General features: G+C 48.9%; 1 protein-coding gene across 9 annotated transcripts in view; it reads left to right on the top strand.

Annotated features, from left to right (window-relative positions):
• MPRIP (myosin phosphatase Rho interacting protein) overlaps positions 1–18358 on the top strand; it is a 147137-nt gene that overhangs the window by 100495 nt on the left and 28284 nt on the right. For 6 of the 9 annotated variants that reach the window (XM_027047633.2, XM_027047634.2, XM_027047630.2 and 3 more), the window contains exons 8-12: positions 8107–8248; positions 9155–9268; positions 10839–10895; positions 12152–12220; positions 14730–14819. In XM_027047633.2, the coding sequence (XP_026903434.1) occupies positions 8107–8248; positions 9155–9268; positions 10839–10895; positions 12152–12220; positions 14730–14819 (472 nt within the window). Of the gene's footprint in view, positions 1–8106; positions 8249–9154; positions 9269–10838; positions 10896–11624; positions 11701–12151; positions 12221–14729; positions 14820–18358 lie in introns of those variants that run through there. The other 3 variants (XM_053211978.1, XM_053211977.1, XM_053211975.1) reach the window with 3 other exon arrangements.

The following is an 18358-nucleotide window of genomic DNA, read 5'->3' as shown; positions in this document are numbered from 1 at the left end:
TCCCCAGAAGTATGAATCCAGGTGCAGTAAGTGGCATTGACCACAGCACAGACATTTTCTTATTTAGCTGAAAAATAATCAAGGGATATCCTATTACCAAGAACAACCTTGGCCTTCCAAAGATGGGTACTGCTAGTGAGCTCTTTTTGTAATGGGGGACAGATCTGACTTAGATAATCACAAGAACACCAGAATAGCAAATGTACTGTGATTTGCTTAGGAATTTGTGATTGGGCGAGTACAATTATAATTGTACAAAGGTGAAAACAGGGCACTAGATGTTCTGGATGTAAAAGTCAGATTCTGTAAGTGACTCCTAAGTTCAGGGGGTCAGTTGGGACTAGAAGAGAAATTGGTCATGGGGAGGACCAGGAGATCTCTAGTATCAACGGACAGATAAGAGCTCTTTGTTTATGATAAATCTGGCAATGCAAAAGGTCCCCCCCCCCCCCCCCCCGCCCCGCCCCGCCCCGCATCCCACCCCACCCCCTCCCTTAGTAATGGCCTGACAGATATGGATGATGGCATTCTTTCCAGACCAGTGCCAGAGTAAAGGAAAGAGAAGAAGAAAGAATTTCATTTCGTGTTTAAAGAATGAAGTCTTGATACAGCATCTTGGGTAGAAGCAGTCTTTTGATATCAGCTACTTTTCTTCTTAGTTTGATTTTGAGGTCTCCAGCTGCTGTGGGGCCCTTTTTAATTAGGAGATGTAGACCCAAGGTTCAGTTCTCTAAAGTTTGGTTGCCATCTGGGGAGTGAGGAGGACCCTTAAAGGCAGTCTTTGTTCTTAGTGATTCCAAATCAGAAGGAGGAGAGAAAATTAGAAATGTTAGTTTAGAGTCATAGCCAGATATTTGCAAAAACTAGACAGACCAAGTTATGTACAGGTATGGAGCCAAACAAACCTCAAAGACAATGAACAGACTAGAATCTCATACCTACGAAGATGCAAAGTTTTTCTCTCTATAGTTATTCCCATTTTTTAAAAGATAGTCACAGTAAAATTACTTGGTTTACATTAAACTTGGCCTGATTTTATAAGTACAGCAAAAATAGCAACCATATAAGCTGTTTTTAAGACCGCTTTGCTGGAACTTTGATCTCTTCTCTGAGGCCAGGAAGCCAAGCCAAGGACTCACCATTAGATTTTACCTGCAATACGTATAGTTTGGGTGAATTTCTCTCTTCTCAAAGTTCCCTCCAAATGTCCTGAGGTTCATAGGCCTGTCAGGAAGTCACCAGCACCTGGAAGGCTGCTGGGAATCCTACAGCAAGGTACCAGCCCGATTTTTCCAAGCAGCTCCTTAAAGCTGTCTGGTCAGATCTGAGTCTGTGCATATCTCCAAAATGAAACATTCCAGTCAAAGCCTTGGTAATAAAGCCAGTGTTTCCAGTTGTGTCCTCTTCTAGGGAGAACAGATTTTTATTGAACTTCTACAAATAATTAAATATATTGCCATGAAAAGAATACTCAAGAGTTTACGAATTCTGGAGGGATCAGGTAGAGAGAAAAAGTAACTGTTTTAACCATAAAGGTATGCCCTACCAAATTGCTGTAGGTCATAGATCCCTTGAGTGAAAAGGTTTCCCTAGATCTGAAAGAGCAAAACATTAAGGAACTAGCAGCGTTTCAAACAAAAGGTCATGTAAAATTATAATCATCCTCAGTTCATTCAGTCCTATGTAATTCTCGTTCTGCTTGAACCCAGTTTTTTCATTAGTTTGGAAGTTCTTCCCCAGTTCATTTTCATGGTCTTAAAGCTATTAGAAATCTTTATTTGTCAAAGTCCTTTCCATGAACACTTCCATAAAAGCATCAGAATAAAACAATAATTCTCTGTAAATAACAGAAGACTTAAAAAATGCCCATAGTTAGGGGCGTCTGGGTGGCTCGGTTAAGTGTCCAACTTTGCTCAGGTCATGATCTCACTCACAGTGTGTGAGTTCGCGTCGGGCTCTGTGCTAACAGCTTGGAGCCTGGAGCCTGGAACCTGCTTCTGATTGTGTATCTCCCTCTCTCTTTGCCCCTCACCTGCTCACACTCTCTCTCTTCTCTCAAAAATAAATAAACATTAAAAAAAATTTTTTTTTAAATGCCCATAAAGATCAGACGAGAGTTCACTATAATGGAAATGACAGGGAAATTTGGTTATTTTTGTGAGGTTCAACATTTTAAGATAACAGCTAGAATTATGACTGATAACATTGCATCAGGACATATCAGAACCTAAGAAGGCTTAGCCTCACTTATGTGATAATGCTGCCCATGTAATGCAATGTGTCAAGTAAGCCTAATTAGTGAACATCTCTCTTTTAAAAGGAGAGAGAGCAAATCTTTTATGATTTTTAGAGATCCTCTGAAAAATCCCAAAGTTACTGCTAGGTCAAGAAGACTTGGTTTAGAATTGCATTTTTGAGAAGTTCGTCAAAATACCAAAAGGTTTTAAAACACTTGGTCACATAGGATCTTAGATCAGTAGGAAACAACACTCCGTTATCACTTAACCAAAGTGGCAATTATAGACTTTATAGGCAAATACAGAAAGTTACATGATTGTAAAACAACAACAACAAAAGCCCTAAGCTCTTTTAATAGAGGATTTCTTCAGTAATCAAAGACCTGATAAAGACCGCATGAAACACAGGACATTATTTTGATAAGACACAAAATCTTTGTTTTCTCAGCAGGTTAATTAAAAAGTAAAAACCCTTTCACAACTTCTTATCAATAACAGACCAATACTCCTAGAAAATTTTGTCTTTATTTTAAGAGAGAATACCAAATTCTGATATTGCACCACCTTCCTTTTGAGGTTAATAGTTATCTTTTTTCTTTTCAGTTCAAGTTCATTTTAATGTTAGCTTGACCATGTATAAAATTCTTTTCCCAAGATTCCCCTTCCACAGACCTTCTCTAGTTTTCTTGTCCTGTTTTTTTTTTTCTCTTTTTCATTCTGAAACAACTAGTCTCACTTTGGGATAAAATTACTTTCTTTAACTTCAACAAAAATTGATCTCCATTCCTCATGTCTTCTTTTACCCGAAACACACATCCTGCATGTGTTAGAATTGTTATCCCTTAAAAACTTAATATCTTGTGAAAATAAAGTAGTAAATAATTGTGAACTGTCTTATGTTAGCATTCTGTGCCTGGCAAATGTATAAATACATTTTGTATTTTCTGGAAACATGCTTTCTCATAATAGATTTTTTTTAGTGTAGCACAAAATATGTTTAATAGACCCAAATCTCTTTAATTTCTTTATAATAAGCAAAAAAGGAGATAAACCAACGTTCAGTAATTGTTTCAGTATTTTATTTGGAAATGATCTAGGCATTCAGTGACTACTACTCATTTAATTTAGTAAAACTCTTCAGATTTTTAAGTTACCAAAAAGATTTAGGGAAACCATTTAAGTAGGCATATCAAAAATATACTTATTGCTGAAAAGTTCACCTAAAATTGCATATCTCAGTTCATAGATCAGTTGTGTTTAGACTACCCATGAAGACTTTGTGAAATATTTGGACAAAGTCAGCCAGCAACGTCTGTTATAACATAGACACCATGAGGTTATTTGACCAGTAAACCTAGATAGAGTAAAAGCTGTGGAAAGGTATTATAGTTAATGCTGATAACTCTGAAGACACGTCTATTTTAACTAAATTAACACACTTAAATCAGTGTTAATACCAAATATTTTCCTAGAGCACATGAATCTAAAAAGCATTAGGTTACTCTCTGTTGTAAGTTTTAGAATATTGTTAGTACTTAATTCATATAAGTACTTAATTTTCTTGAAGCCAATTAAATAGAGCTCTTTTCTTTCTTTTTAATTTTTTTTAATGTTTACATTTGAGAGAGAGTGTGTGCGCGGGAGCGTACGCAGGGGAAGGGCAGAGAGAGAGAGAGAGAGAGACAGAGGCAGAATCCAAAGCAGGCTCCAAGCTCTGAGCTGTCAGCACAGAGCCTGACGTAAGGCTCAAGCACATGGACCATGAGATCATGACCTGAGAGAGCTCTTTTACAAATTAATTTTGGCAGTATCATCTATAGGTAGAAAATACACATGTACGTGCGCGCGCACACACATACACACCTTATAGCTTCCATTCTAAAATTTTAGCCGTGGAAAGATACATTGATATAAAATGCACTGGTTATAAGTTGGATCCAAATTGTGTTTCTGGCAGATGAAATAGGGTTACCTGGTCAGATGGCAAGAGCTTTTTATTTTTATGGAGAAGACACTTAACGATCTTTCGTTTACTCAAGTTCCAAATAATCTTTCCCTCTTTTGCTTTTCTGGTAAGAATTCCCTCCCTGGAGTTGGTATTTCAAAGAGTAGACCCTTAGATAAGAGGTCCCAGAGAAGACCAGGTAAAACATTTACATCACAAAGGCACAAGGAAAGAATATAAAGGCTTCCAAGAAGGCCTTTTGTTTCCTGAGGCCAGAATTTTTACAATACTTTACAAGCCTTTGGAGATCTGTAAAGGAGGTTTTGGTATTGGTGAAAAAGGATAGACGGACTGTGAAGTGTTTCTAGAGCCGAATTTCTGGTTTTGTGAACAATTGCTCTAATCCCTCAAAGATTTCTGAGTTTTGACTTAAACGGTAACGTAAGTCGATCCACCCGTGCAGCTACGTTATCCTCAGTTTGCTTCTGTGTATCAGGAAGGAGATTTCCAACTTGGGTGGAAATCAAAAGATTTCTGTGTTCTGGATTTAGAACTGTTTGTCTTTGGAATGTTCTAATATATCCTTTCACAGAGGTTTCAGATACTTTCTTTTCTTCTGGTACATAGTTTCATTCTAGCTTAAGGGAGAAGGCCTAAACAACCCTATCAGGCTCTGGTTATCCCTTCCAACTTGGCTGACTTGTAACCACAGAACTACTTAAAAACTTGTTTTAAATATCTTGCCACTTTTCAGCCAGGACAAACAAATGTTTCTGGCAGTATTGAACAACTCCCCGTCAATGTGAGTGGGGACTCAAAGAGCATGTAAAGGATACTTACTACCTTCCCAAGATCCAGAGTTTCTCTCAAAGAGAGCCAAAAAGAACCAGCAACCTGTATGCCCCATCCGGGCCGAAAACTAAGCCAAGTTCTTAGGACACAAAACAAGCAAGAAGGTAGTAGCTGTCCCTGAAGTGACGATCAAGAGCCAGTGGGTTTGGATTTGGAAAGGAAGGGAGAGTGTGAAATTTTATTTTGGTCTCTCAATTGGGCATTCAGGAGAGCTGACTCAGGTATGAATTCTCACTGTCTGGCTTCTGCCAATTCTCCCAGGATCCCCTCTGTAGCCTCTCTTATCTACCAGAATTTGGCAAGGTTTTTCATTAATTTTAGTTTCCGTTGGCTGTTTCAGAGAATAATGTAGCAGTTTACCAGGGAACTCCCCAGAGTCCCACCACCTCTGGGAGGGTCCATATGGGCACCTCCTTCAAAGGCAGATTTGAAAGCATTCAAGTTGGTGTTGAGGGATTTACCCAAAATGTTTGAGGACAAAATTTTTTCTAATGGTCCAGTTGGTTACAAGTGAGATACTCATTTCTGAGCCAGTGTTTTGATGTTAGACTCCTCGGAAGGTGTAATGGGAGAGGCCTGTGTGTTGTTTTAGATACCTTCCGTGTCTTTAATTTTTCATTAGCCTTTACAACAAAACTTTCAATGAAACTGTTTTGGAGTCTTGAAGCCTTTGGAAGCTTCTGCATACCAATTAAAATAAGTATCCCATTCTGTTTGTCTGATTAGGAACCCCTGCTTTTAAGTGCACTTCTTAAATAAATGATCTTGTCTAACTGGGACACTCCCATAACAGCCCCTGTGATTCTTGGTTGTCTTTAGTAAGATTTTGCATTTTTGTAGGTATCTATAGTTCCTGGCCCTACAGTTCTTAAGCCATAAAATAAGTGTAAGTGTGCTGGAAGTCAGCGTGTTCAACTATAGAATTTAAAGATCCCGTTTCTTCTAGCTAAGTCTTCGAGTCTCACAGAAGCAAATTGATGCCTAAAAGGGATGTGCTGCTGGGTTGGGAATGGTGTGGTGTTTTACAGTGTACCTTGTTGCACGGAAAGCTTCTTGAGGTTGGCAGGTGGCCTAGTGTCGCTCTTGTGTCCATCCATGACCAGCCTATCTTGACATGGGAGCCTTAGAGTTAGGTGCCGAGCCCTCCTAAGAGTTTTTAAGTGCTCATCCTGTGCCCACCGGTTTTGTAGCTTTTGGCTTCTGAGATTCTCATTAGCAGTAGCCTTTACCTTCTGTGCACGCTAATGCACCAGCAGTAGCTGAGATATTTCTAACCAGTAAAAGGCTTTGTGTGCACCACCAGCAGTTCTCAACGTGGAACTGGGGACTAGGGAAGGTGCTGAAGCAGCGGACCCCAAAGAATGGGGACTGTGGACTAGGATTCCCATGAAATGGGGAATGCACACTGAACCATCAGAAGCCCCCAGTAGGGAACTGAGTACTAAACCAAGGATGGGGGATTCCAGTCAAGTGGAATACTACAGACTGAACTAGGCACAGTTCCCAGCATGGTCCAGTCGAGTGGGGGACTGTAGGGAGCCAATTAGATCAGGAGCTCAACACGAAGAGAGCAGAGCTCAGAACCAAGAGGATCTTCCCATGGCCCTCGGAAATGGTGAGAAAGACCGAAAACTTTAAGGGTTCACAGGTACCACAGCTGGCTGTGTTTCTCATTGTCCTTGAAGCTGTCCGAAGTTTCCTTTGAGTCCCACCACTGCCACCAAATTTGTAAGAACAAAATTCAGTAAATTTTAAATTTTAAAGCTCTTACTGGCTTTATTCAGTGATTCGGCATTCCATCCAGGAGATAGAAAAGAGCTCTAAGGAGCTGTACAAAATGAAAGACTTTTGTAGGCAGAAGGGAGCGGGACAAGGAAGTTACTGGCGAAACGCGCATTGTTTCAGGCAAGCTCACCTTCCTTTGGGGGACAGCACAGGGCTCTCAGGCAGAGCACCTCACTAGTGCTGACCAGGTAATTCCAGATTGGCTGGGTTAAGATTCCACTCCAGGGAGAGGTTGAAACTGTAATTAAATATCAAGTCTCAGTTTGGTGATGTGGGCTTAGCACAGGTGACTCCATTTGGGGCCTTGTCCCTGTTTTAAACAGTGCCCAAGTCTCAGGCCCCCAAGGGTGAGGACTAGGCCTCAGCCCACGTGCCCCCCCTGGCCTCCCTGCCCTCAGCCACCATGGCGACTCCCTGTGACTCAGGGACAAGGACGGTCTCCCCTTCTCAGTGATCACCTTGGGTTTTTGTTTCTTTAATTCTTTGGATAATTTTGATTTACCATTATTTGATTTTAAAAAGCAGTCCCTTTCTGTTTATTCATTTTCCAGCCTTATTTTCTTTCAGGTCTTGCCCCTCTCCACCTTCTCCTGCTGTGTCGCTGTGTGACGTTACTCGCCCTTCCTTCGCCTGCTTCGCTCCCATCTCAGCTCCGTCTCCAGCCGTAGATGGCCTGATGATGCGCCGGCCTTTCACACGAAATCAACTCGCTTTGTTTTTGTTTTAATTTGGTTTTTGATTCTTTTTACTGTTGGCAGAAACAATGTTAATTCATGGGCCTTTTTCTTGCTAACTTTTGGTTGCCCTGGGGTGGGGGCTGCATCGTGGTCTGCTGAGGGTTGCAATGAGGACTGAGGCTGCCACCCTCCGAGGTGGTGGCTGCCTTCTGATCATGTCTGTGGCTCAGGAGAGGAGACCGGGCAATGAGCTGTGTGACCGCCAAGTGTGTCAACAGACCATGCAGGGGCTTCCAGCGTGGGGATAGAGGGCAAGGACAGGCTGGGGGGAAGGGGAGGCCCTTGCCCTTGAGCTGCTCCCAGCCCCTGCATGGCTTCCCCCTCCACGGTGGTGGGAGAGGGAGCTTGGGCCGGGGTGTCCGGTGAGCTAGCCAAGTGTCCTGTGTGTATAGGCCACACGCCCTGTGAAGGGGGAGGCCCAGGGAAGACTGGGGTGGGCCAGGCATGGCGGTATTGGCTGAAGGAGCCCTCTGTAACTGAAGACCAAGCCCGCCTCAGGCTGTGGGGGGACCCCGTCTCCCCCTCAGCAGCCCCGTGTCATCTCTTGTAGGAGGTCCCAGGTCATTGAGAAATTTGAGGCCTTGGACATTGAGAAGGCAGAGCACATGGAGACTAACTCGACAGCCGGGCCCTCGCCATCAAGTGACACTCGCCAGGGCCGCAGTGAGAAGAGGGCATTTCCCAGGAAACGGGTGAGCGTCTGGGGCCTGGGGCCAGCGCTGAGGCCCAAGCAGTGCCACGTGCGGCCACTGGGGCGCCATCAGCATATGGCCCCACACCTCCTCACAGGGCCCCCAAACGCACCCGGATGCACGTCCACTGGGCTTCCTGTTCTCATTTCCTACTTGTTTGCTCATGTCTCTCTTCTCCTCCAGTTAGTGACTTTCTCGAGGGCGAGGCCTGCCTTCTGCGTCTTCCTGTCAGAACTTGACCCATCTCTGCTAAAGGCCAGTCTAGCAAGCCTTAGGTCCCAGCTCATAACCGGAGCTGCTCTCTTTCTCTTCGAGGCAGCCCGGCCGCGAGGCTGAGCACCTTCCTTCCTCTTTCTTTCGAGTGGCGGCCATTGCCCTCGCTTCTCTACTTAGTCCACAAGGCAGGTCTCTCTGAAATTCTCCTCCTCCTCCTCCTCCTCCTCCTCCTCCTCCTCCTCCTCCTCCCAGGCAGCCCACCTGCCTCTTGTGGCCCTGCTGTGTCCGATCTTCATCTTCCTCCCCAGCCCCTGTCTGGGCTCATGAGGTGTTCTGCTGCTCGCTGCCTCAGAGCCTGGGGCTCTTTCTTCCGCGACCCCGAGAAGCCAGGGGATGGGGATGGGACCAGGAGAGTGACGGTGACTAGCGCATCCGAAAGAAAAGGCTGCTTTAACAACTAATGCGTCTTTGAACCCGCTGCGTGAAAGCGGAAGGAGCCGGACGAGGAGTCCCAGGACACTGGCTCCCGTCCCTGCTCTGGTCCAGACTTGCCTAGACAGAGCCCAGACAGAGTGCTTTCCTCCTCGCCTGGGAACATTCTTGACCCTCCCACAGCTCTGGCTCCTGGTTTCCCTGCTCCCCACCTGACTTTACTGGCTTGTACTGACTGGCGGCTGCTCTCTGCCACAGGACCTCCCCAGCGAAGCCCCCACAGCTCCTCTCCCGGACACCTCGGCCTCCCCCCTGTCTCCACACCGAAGAGCCAAGTCACTGGACAGGAGGTCCACGGAGTCCTCCCTGACGGTGAGCCCAGGCGCCCGCACACCAAAGCCTGGAGACGCCGCTCCTGCTGCTTCTGTCACTTGGGGTCACTGTCTGCTTATGTCCGTGCGTCCATGCTGGCTGTCCCCTCTGCACGGGCCTTTGTGTCTGTGCGTGGGAAGCAGATGCGGTGTTCCTTTTCCCTTTTCTGGATACATAGGCGTCCTGAGCTCTGAGGTCACGAGTAGAGGAGGCCACTTGGCCAAGGCAGCAAAATCCTGATTTCAGAGAACCAGGGCCACAGCAACAAGGAACCTCTGTTCTTGCTTTGGGTGTTTGTTTCTGTGACATTTTGGAGGCAGGAGCCCCTTCTTGCTGGGAGCCCTTGCCTCGTTCATGGTGTCTCGGGACAGGAGAGACGCCTTTGCCCGAGGTCACTTGAGCTGCAGCAGTGGAGGTGCAGGTGGGGAGTGGCCAGACGGGACCCTCGCTCCCTTGGGGAGCCGAGAGTGGCCGGCCAGAGGCCCCGGGAATGAAGGACAGCTATGCACATGGTGACCCGGGGCTCCTCTCTGCCTTGTCCGCGGTCTTCTGAGAAGTGGTTGGTGCCACTTCTACCCCTAGGGTGTGGAGCCACCAGCCACACACATGGAACTGAGCCAGGATAGGAGGGCTTCTTACCTGGAAGAGGGTTTTGTTTTCCTGGAGTCTGGGTGCTGCTCGGAGGTTTGGCACAGAGGCTCCTGGAACAACTCCCTCCCGGTCCTTCAGATACAGAAAGACATCACAGCCCGTTTCTGGTGGAGGTGGAGATATACCTGTAGAAAAGTGAGAGCAAGCACGTGGGCCAAGGGGAAGGATGATCCTCATCTCTTCAGGTGCCAACTTGACAGATGCCCAGCTGTGAACACAAGCAGGGCCCAGCAGGGCTGCGGGTGGGCCTAAAGTGCTTCCTTGGGCTGCTCCCCAGGCCCAGGGACACGGGTGCAGTAGAGCCCAGCGGGGCCAGCTCCCCCGATCTGCGGTCAGCTGTCCTGGGTTTGCATCTTGCCGAGAAACGGAGACTCAAACTCATCCTGGTAGATAGGGGGCCCCAAGGTCTCGGCAGGGTTGCTCCTGCATCTTGCTCAACGCCACGTTTGGTCTCCGCTCCTCCGTCTTCCTCTCTCCGCCTTCCTGTGGCTTCTGCGGGAACTTCTGATTTCTCCTTTTAGTGGTCACTGCAGGTTTTCCCCTTCGTGTGAAACACCGACCGACTCTCCCTCTGGGCCGTCCTCTGCCGCCGGGCAGGCTTCTGTCAGAGCGTCTGGGCAGCCCAGCTGCTGCTGTGCCCGCAGGGCGCTGAGGCCATGCCCTTCCCTCCCCATCATCCCGCTGAGCCCGGCGTCTCCTTCCTTGAAGACACATGAATCTGTGGAGGGTTTGTGGGCAGCACCCACCTGGGCAAGGCAGGCCATCCTGGCTCGTCTGGCAGGTGGAGAAATGCCTCTTCCCGCTGCCCACCTCATGCGGACAGAGACACCTGCTGCCCCTCAGTCAGTCACCCTTTCCCCACGACTGAGATAGCTCAGAGTGCCTTCTTCTGAACTGTTCTTTTTTCTCCCTTTCTTAGCCTGACCTGCTGAACTTCAAGAAAGGCTGGCTGACCAAGCAGTATGAGGACGGCCAGGTGAGTGTGCAGGGCTGGGCTGCTGTGGCCCCTCAAAGACTGGGGAGCAGGGGTGGGGTCTGCCTGGCCTTGTCCCCAGCAGGGGTGGGAGCGCTGGCTCGATCCCCCACCTCCGGCGTGACCTCTTGTGTGGTCGACCAGGACTGTGGCCAAGACCCCCATCTCCTCAGGGAAGTGGAGGCACACAGCCGCCCCCACTCTCAGTTCTACAGTGAGAGGCAGGGGCCGCTGTAGAAGACCACCGTCCTGCACCCAGCAAGGATCGCAGCCTCAGGCTAGGGGAATGTTCTACAGCACTAGCTCCCTACCTGGTAGTCTTTCCTAAAAGTTCCCAGAGAGCCCAGGCTTCCCAGGAATGGGGGAGGCCTCTGGTGTTGTTGGCTTGTGGATGCGTCTGAGGCAGGCCACGTTGACAGCAACCAAGGGCTGCTAGACTCTGCTGGGGACTCCAGCTCAGCCGCGGTCCTGAGAGAAGCCAGTGTGGTCGTTCTTGCCGTCAGACTCCAGCAGGAAGAGCCATTTGCAGCTGGACCTGCCACCCCACCTCCACCCTGCTTGGGGCTGGAAGGCCAGGCCTCCAAGGAGGCATGAAGAGGAGTCTGCTAGTTCCTACCGAGAGGCCCTGAAACCCTGCCCTCCTGAGCTCCCCTTCTTGCTTCCTGAGCAGCCGTGCCGAAACATCCTCTTTTTCTCTCTCCTCCATATCAATCCCCTTGGCCTTGCCTGAAGACTCAAGTCTCCCTCCTTGCTACTCACAGTGAAGACTTGGGAATCTGGCTGGCTGGTTTGCTCCTGCTGGCTGCAGGTGGGCATGCCCCTCTGGTTAGCCAGCCAGTGGCTGTGGCTCACAGGCAGCCCCTTAGGATGGAGATGCTGTTTTCACAGCCACTTTCCAGCTCTGGGGGCCCACCCCCCTGTCTGCAGCCTCTGGAGTTGAGATCGAGGACTGCGAAGCACTTTTCACCAGCCACACCACTGTGGGTTACAGAAAGCCCGTAGCCTGCGGCCCACCCCAGCTCTCCATGCTGCCTTGTCACGGGGGAGCCGCGGCTTAGCGAGTGCCCTGACGTCATGCGCGCATGGCTGCCTGCGGCCTGAGCAGAGTCCTGTGTGTGTCTGCCACTCGTGGGAGGGGCCGCCTGCCCTCTGCTTTTCCTGTGCTCTGGGAGGTGCCCCCAGGACTCTGGCTGTGGATTGCCTTGGAGCAGTAAATGTGCTGCATGGTAGTTGAGTCTGGTTTTTCCCTTCCCTTTTAGTGGAAGAAGCACTGGTTTGTCCTTGCTGATCAAAGCCTAAGATACTACAGGGATTCGGTGGCTGAGGAGGTGAGTGTTTTTGGCTTCCTTCCTAGTTGTAGAGACAGTTGAGTGGTCCAGGCGACACCCAGGAGCCCAAGGCTCCCAGACACTGCTTCTCTAGGCTGACATCCCCTCTGTCTATTGACAGGTGTCCGAGTGGCCATCTTGGGTTTTCTAGTGTAGATCTGGTGCGAAGTCTGAGCATAATATCATCAGCTTTTGATGTTCTTGTGACTGAGTCTTCCTGAAACGTTGGGCTGTTTTGAGTCTCTGCTTGAGGCACCTGGGTGCAGAGTGTTTCAGTGGCTTCTTTTTTCTCTGTTCTTTGAAAAAACACCGAAAGATGTCTTATTTTAAAACTCAGGATGAACAGTTTGGTTTTTTCTACAAAGGTTTCGCGGAGAATTGAATGTCTTGAAACAGAACTAAATCTTGTTCTTTGTCTTCTGGACAAAGATGGGATGTGGCAAATGAATTCAGGTGGTCCAGTTGACTGTCCTGATTTCATGGTTGAAGACCAACCAGAAGGGGCTCTTTCTCTTCCTTAAAAAATTCCGTGTTTTTTGAGTTTTTTGAGTCTGTGTTCCTACCTTTTCCCTTGCATCCCACTCCAGGGATCCTTCAGATATATTCCCACATATAGCCCAAGGTTAGTCATTCCTGCACTTTTGTGGTAGCAGAAGATTGGCAAGAATCTAATATCCATCCTTAGCTCGTTATATACATTTACATAGCCTGAACGCTTACGGGCTGCAGCGGAGAGATGTTAGTGATACGGGATAGACGAGAGCAGTGTGGGCGGCAGGCCCCTGGTGCTGCCTGAAATCAAGGAACGCGGGAGCGTGTAGTTGGTAGTGTGTGCGTAGACCAGCAGTTCTCAGAGTGTGTGGTCTGTGGACCCCTGGAGACCCTTTCGGGGGGCTGACGGACCGGTATACTCAAAACTATTGTGAAAAAGTTAAAAGGCCATGTAAAGTGTCAATTCTCAGATACTCATCTTTTCTGTATTCTGTGATTCAAAATGGGCAGTGAGCATAAGGCGCCTTTGCTGCGTAACAGAACGTAGTGGGTCCCTCGCTGGAAGCACCTGCACCCCGTCTGCGCTGCCAGACAGACTTCCCCTCGTGCTTCTCCTCGTGCAGTACTGCCTGCACTTGACAGAACAACTGACAGACAAACTGCTCATTCCGTTTTGGTGTCTGGCAGACATTTGCTTTAAAATGCACCAAGGGAGCCTATTCCTTCAAAGGAAAACAATCCACTGTTTGTTGCCAGTGATACAGTTTGAGCTTACAAGCGAAACTGGAACTTTGGAAAATTCGTATTCATTGTCACAAACTTGACAACTTCCCTGTATTGACAGACTCTCCTAATGGAGTAGGTGGTCACACTAACAGATGTTTTGATCTGATGTAATGAAATGTGTCAACTTTTGGAAGATACACGTAACTTGGTATCTTCCAGATGACCGGTACGTAACGTTAGAAAATCATGCACGAGTAATAGAGCCATTCAGGGGGCAGGAGAAAACCATGGATTTTAATAAAGCAGTATGGAAAGGTCCTTGACAGGATTGCCGATTCCATTCTGCAGTTCACCTTTAAGAAAGTACGCCTTTTCACGATATATGTACATCAAACCATCATGCTGTACGTCTTCGGGTTATACAGTGATGTATGTCGATTATTCCTCAAAACCGGGGGGGAGGGGGGCAGAAACAACTATTAAAACATGTCTCCTTACGCTGGACTGTCTTCATATGCGGTTGACCCTTGAACAATGCAGAGGTTGGGCGTGCTGACCCCTCGCACAGTTGAAAACCTGCATATAACTTCTGACTCCCCCAAACCAAAACGTAACGGCTAATAGCCTGCCAATAGATTAACATATATCTGTATGTTATGTGCAGCATATACTATATTCTTACAATAAAATAAACCAGAGAAAAGAAAAGGCTGTTAAGAAAATCTTAAGGAAGAGAAAATACATTTACAGGACTGTGCTACCTTGAAAACAATTCATGTATAACTGGACCCACACAGCTCACGTTGTTCGAGGGTCAACCGTACTTCAGTCAAAATGATACATCGAACAGGTTGAATGCAGCAACAGATGAGAGAATCCAGCTGTCCTTGGAAACCAAGCATTTAAAGATTTGCAAAAATCTCTTGCTGGCTTCAAAAATAATTTTTAATAGAAACTAAAATGGTTTACTTTTTTTTTCACGTTTATTTCTACTGTGTTCAATATCATCAGTAGACGAAACCCACATAAATGAAAAACTCTTTGGGGTCCTCAGTTTTTAAGAGCATAAGGGTTCCGACCACACGTTTGAGAACCATTGGCAGGGGTTGGATATCTTTGGCAGGATGCTCAGGGAAATAGCCTCGCTGCTTCCAGGTAGCCAAAGATAGGCAGTGTCCTCACTTGTCAGTGGACATGCCCATGAAAAATAAAGCTAACGTGGAAATTCGCTTGCCTCAGTGTTGACTTTTACTTTCTAAATCTCCTAAGATCCTCTCCTGTTTCTCCGTAGGCTGCTGACCTGGACGGGGAAATTGACTTATCCACGTGTTATGATGTCACGGAGTATCCAGTCCAGAGAAACTACGGCTTTCAGATACATGTGAGCCTGGGGTAGAGCTTGGACACAGGCTTGGTGTGGAGGTGGGGGACACGGGCTTGACCCGCTGGGACATTTCTCCACAAACGTGGTGTCCTGGTCCAGGGACACCTGTGGATAAGCCTGACCTCTCACAGGCATGATCAGCATACATTCTTTTCTGTCAGCGTGAATGCCTTGACCTGTGCCTTCCTGTGTCCTTAGCACCTCATCCCAACTCCAACTTGTGATCTGAACAAAACAATTAGATGTTAGCATCTTTAGCATCTTTCTTCTAAGTACCATTTAGAAGCTTTTTGTTACTGAAGGTTCTTTTTTTTAAATGCTGGCGTTGGAGAAAGACAATGGGATTGGGGAATAAAAATAGAAGTGTTAGTTAAGCCTTGAATACTAGGTTTTTACTGATTTGTTCTTTCATTTGGACATTTATCCATCTATTCATGTCTTTTGTTCCCCCACGATCTTGTGAGGGACTCAAGCAAGCAAGGCATTGCCCCTGCCCTCAAAAAGAAATATGATAGGAAAAATAAAATGATTCTTGGCCATTTCATTAAAGCTGGTGGTTTAAGGGCTACCTGGAGGCAGCCAGGCTCAAGATTAGGGCACAGTCGGGGCACCTGGGTGGCTCAGTCAGTTAAGCGTCCAACTTCAGCTCAGGTCATGATCTCGCGGTCTGTGGGTCCAAGCCCCATGTCGGGCTCAATGCTGACAGCTCAGAGCCTAGATCCTGCTTCATAATTCTGTGTCTCTCTCTCTGCCCTTTCCCTGCTCACACTCTGTATCTCTCTTCTTCAAAAATAAATAATGCTAAAAAAAAGTTTAAAAAAAAAAGGGGGAGCACAATCTCCAACTGGTGTATCTGCCTTCTGACACCAACTGCAAGATCAAGGGGTGCCCCAGACTACCCTCAGGCTCAACTATTAGCCAGAAAGACTCACAGAACATAGGAGCACTGTACATACAATTGTAGTGTCGTTGTAGCAGAAGGATAGAGACCAGAACAAGCCGGAGGAAGACACCTGGAGAATTGTACCGGGATGGCCCTAAACACAAACCTTCCAAGTCCTCGGGAATGTATTACCCTCTTGGGTGATGTGTGGCTCTACCCAGAGCTTCCAGCTCAGGAAGTTCACCCAGTCAGTGTCCAGAGTTTTTATCAAAGCTTCATGGTTGTTGCTGATTGAGTTAACTATCCATGTGATCGAGCGCAATTTCTGGCCCTCTCCCCAGACGTCGGCTGATTTCGTGTGTCCCAGAGCCCCAGCCTTCTCCCTTCACGGCTGGTCTTTCTGGAGTGACCAGCCCCCACCTTAAATAGGTTACTTCCCAGGAGCTGGGACAAATGCCAGACCTCTCTCTGGGCAGAGCTAATCCTTCTGTCACAAGAGCCTTAGGAGTGTGTGATGGTGAGCGGCTGGCCAGAGCTGCCACTGGGGGCTGGTTTCTCACAGGGAGCTAGAGCTCCAGGCAGGGGGGGGTCACCTTTAACAGGCTCTCACCTTTAGTTTTTTTTTTTTTTAATGTTTGTTTATTTTTGAGAGCGAGAGGGAAAGAGCGTGAGCAAGGGAGGGGCAGAGAGAGAGGGAGACATAGAATCCGAAACAGGCTTCAGGCTCCAAGCTGTCAGCACAGAGCCCAGTGTGGAGCTTGAACTCACGAACCGTGAAATCATGACCTGAGCCGAAGTCGGACGCTCAACTGACCGAGCTGCCAAGGCGCCCCAGCAGGATCTTGCCTTTAGATCTTTGCATCTGAAAGCTCAGTTGTATTTCTGGACTTAGAGTAGATCAGGCACATTGGGACTGACTCATATTAACCAACCCAGAGGAGGCCAAGGTTCAGACCCGAAGGCTGGAGAGTTCATTATAAGGCAAAATCCAGTCAACAGCCCACCGGGGTACTGGTCGTGGCGTTCCTTCCATGTGGGGCAGCTGTGGGGACGCCACGTCCTAGTTGGAGGTTGCACTGATGACCTGGCACCAGGGCTGGAGCAGAAGCCGACAGATCTCAGCGGCCCGTGCTGCCCTGCTGTGGTGCTTTGTCTGCCCTCGTACCCACAAGAGGAATAGACGGGCTTGGTGAGCCAACACGTCGGGCAGCCTTGGAGGCAGGGGTGAATTCTGGCTGTCTGGGTCCGTGCGGAGTCTCCCCACAGTCAGCCCTACCTCTCCGTTTCAAAGAGCAGTTTTCTCTGGGTGGGCATCCTGGGGGGGTGAGGAGTGTTTTATCACTAAGTCAGCGCCTCTCACTGAGCTCGTCACAACTTCACCGTTCTAGGGCTACTCTCAGTGAGGGAGGGTGGCTTCCAGGAGGGGCTCGGCCCGGGCCACTAGGCAGCTTTAGGGGGTTGAGAGACACAGCTGAGAGCTGAGCGTGCACGTGTTCTTGCCCGGCCGCCGGACCTGGTGGCACCCTCCAGGGAGCGGAGTGCAGAAGCCAAGTGAGGGTGACACATGGGAGCCCTGAGGGCCAGGTCGGGAGGCTGTCTTGTCCTGAGGTTGGAGGAAGCTCTAGAACGTGTTGGAGGGCGCAAGGCAGTTGTGCTTCAGTAAGACACCTCCAGCAGGACGTGCAGGGCACTTAGAAAGGTGGGAAAATAGAGGCAGGAGGCAGGCAAAGTGGCGAGAGGGCCCACGGTGGAAGGGTGCGTGGGCCGTGGCTCTGCCAGGTGAAGGAGGAGGCAGGTGTGAGGCCTCGCACCCCGGAGCACGGTGAGTTTTGTGCAGAAGTCGGGCGGTAGAGGCAGCTTCCCAGGAGGAGAGCCTCTGGAATTCTGGCCAGCAGTGTGTTTGAGGCCCTGGTGGACTCCCTAAGAGCATTAGATAGGAAGCCACGAGCATGGACCCGGTTGGGAAAGAGCTCGCTGGAGGTGAGAGCTGAGCTCATGGGTGAGAACGTGCAGATCGCTGAGGTCAGACTCCAGAAGCACCCACACCTGGAGCGAGAGGAAGCAGAGGACCCAGGGGTGCGTGGGAGCCGGTCCCGGGGGCGTGAGGGGCCCGTGCTTCGGAGAGCTCTGAGCGGCACCCCTGCCTTTGGCGTACACGGAGGGGAAACCGAAGAAGAAGGAGAGATGAGCTGGGCGCGGGCCGTGTGCCGTCTGACTGGGCACGCGGGCGGGGGCCTGCGCTGGAGGAGGCGGTCGTGAGCAAGCTACGCTCTGTGGCGTGCTGGGTCAGCTCTCGCTGGGTCAGCTCGTGGTCTCTGGTATTTTGGCCCCTGGCTGTGCCGGCACCCATCCCCAAACCGTCGGGTGATTTCATCTTCCCGTCAGCTGAGCGGCTGGCGCGTCTCACAGGCCCGCTCGTGAGCCTGAGCAGCATAGCGAACAGTCCTGACACCCTCACTGTGTGACGTGGAGCCTGGAATGCAGAAGCCGGAAACGGACTCCGCGAGACCACCACCTACCTGCGCTTCCTGCCCCTCCCCTTCTTGGGTGGTGCCCGGCAGGGTGGCTCAGTGACGCAAGGATTGTGTCCCAGAGGCCACCCTTCACTTGCTGGCCCTGCTGCTACTCTCAGCCCCTGTCTGGCTCCCCTCCC

Source organism: Acinonyx jubatus, chromosome E1 (assembly GCF_027475565.1).
Source record: "Acinonyx jubatus isolate Ajub_Pintada_27869175 chromosome E1, VMU_Ajub_asm_v1.0, whole genome shotgun sequence".
Classification (NCBI taxonomy): Eukaryota; Metazoa; Chordata; class Mammalia; order Carnivora; family Felidae; genus Acinonyx; species Acinonyx jubatus.
Note: the sequence above shows the minus strand (reverse complement) of the source record. Positions and strands in the feature narration are given on the sequence as shown.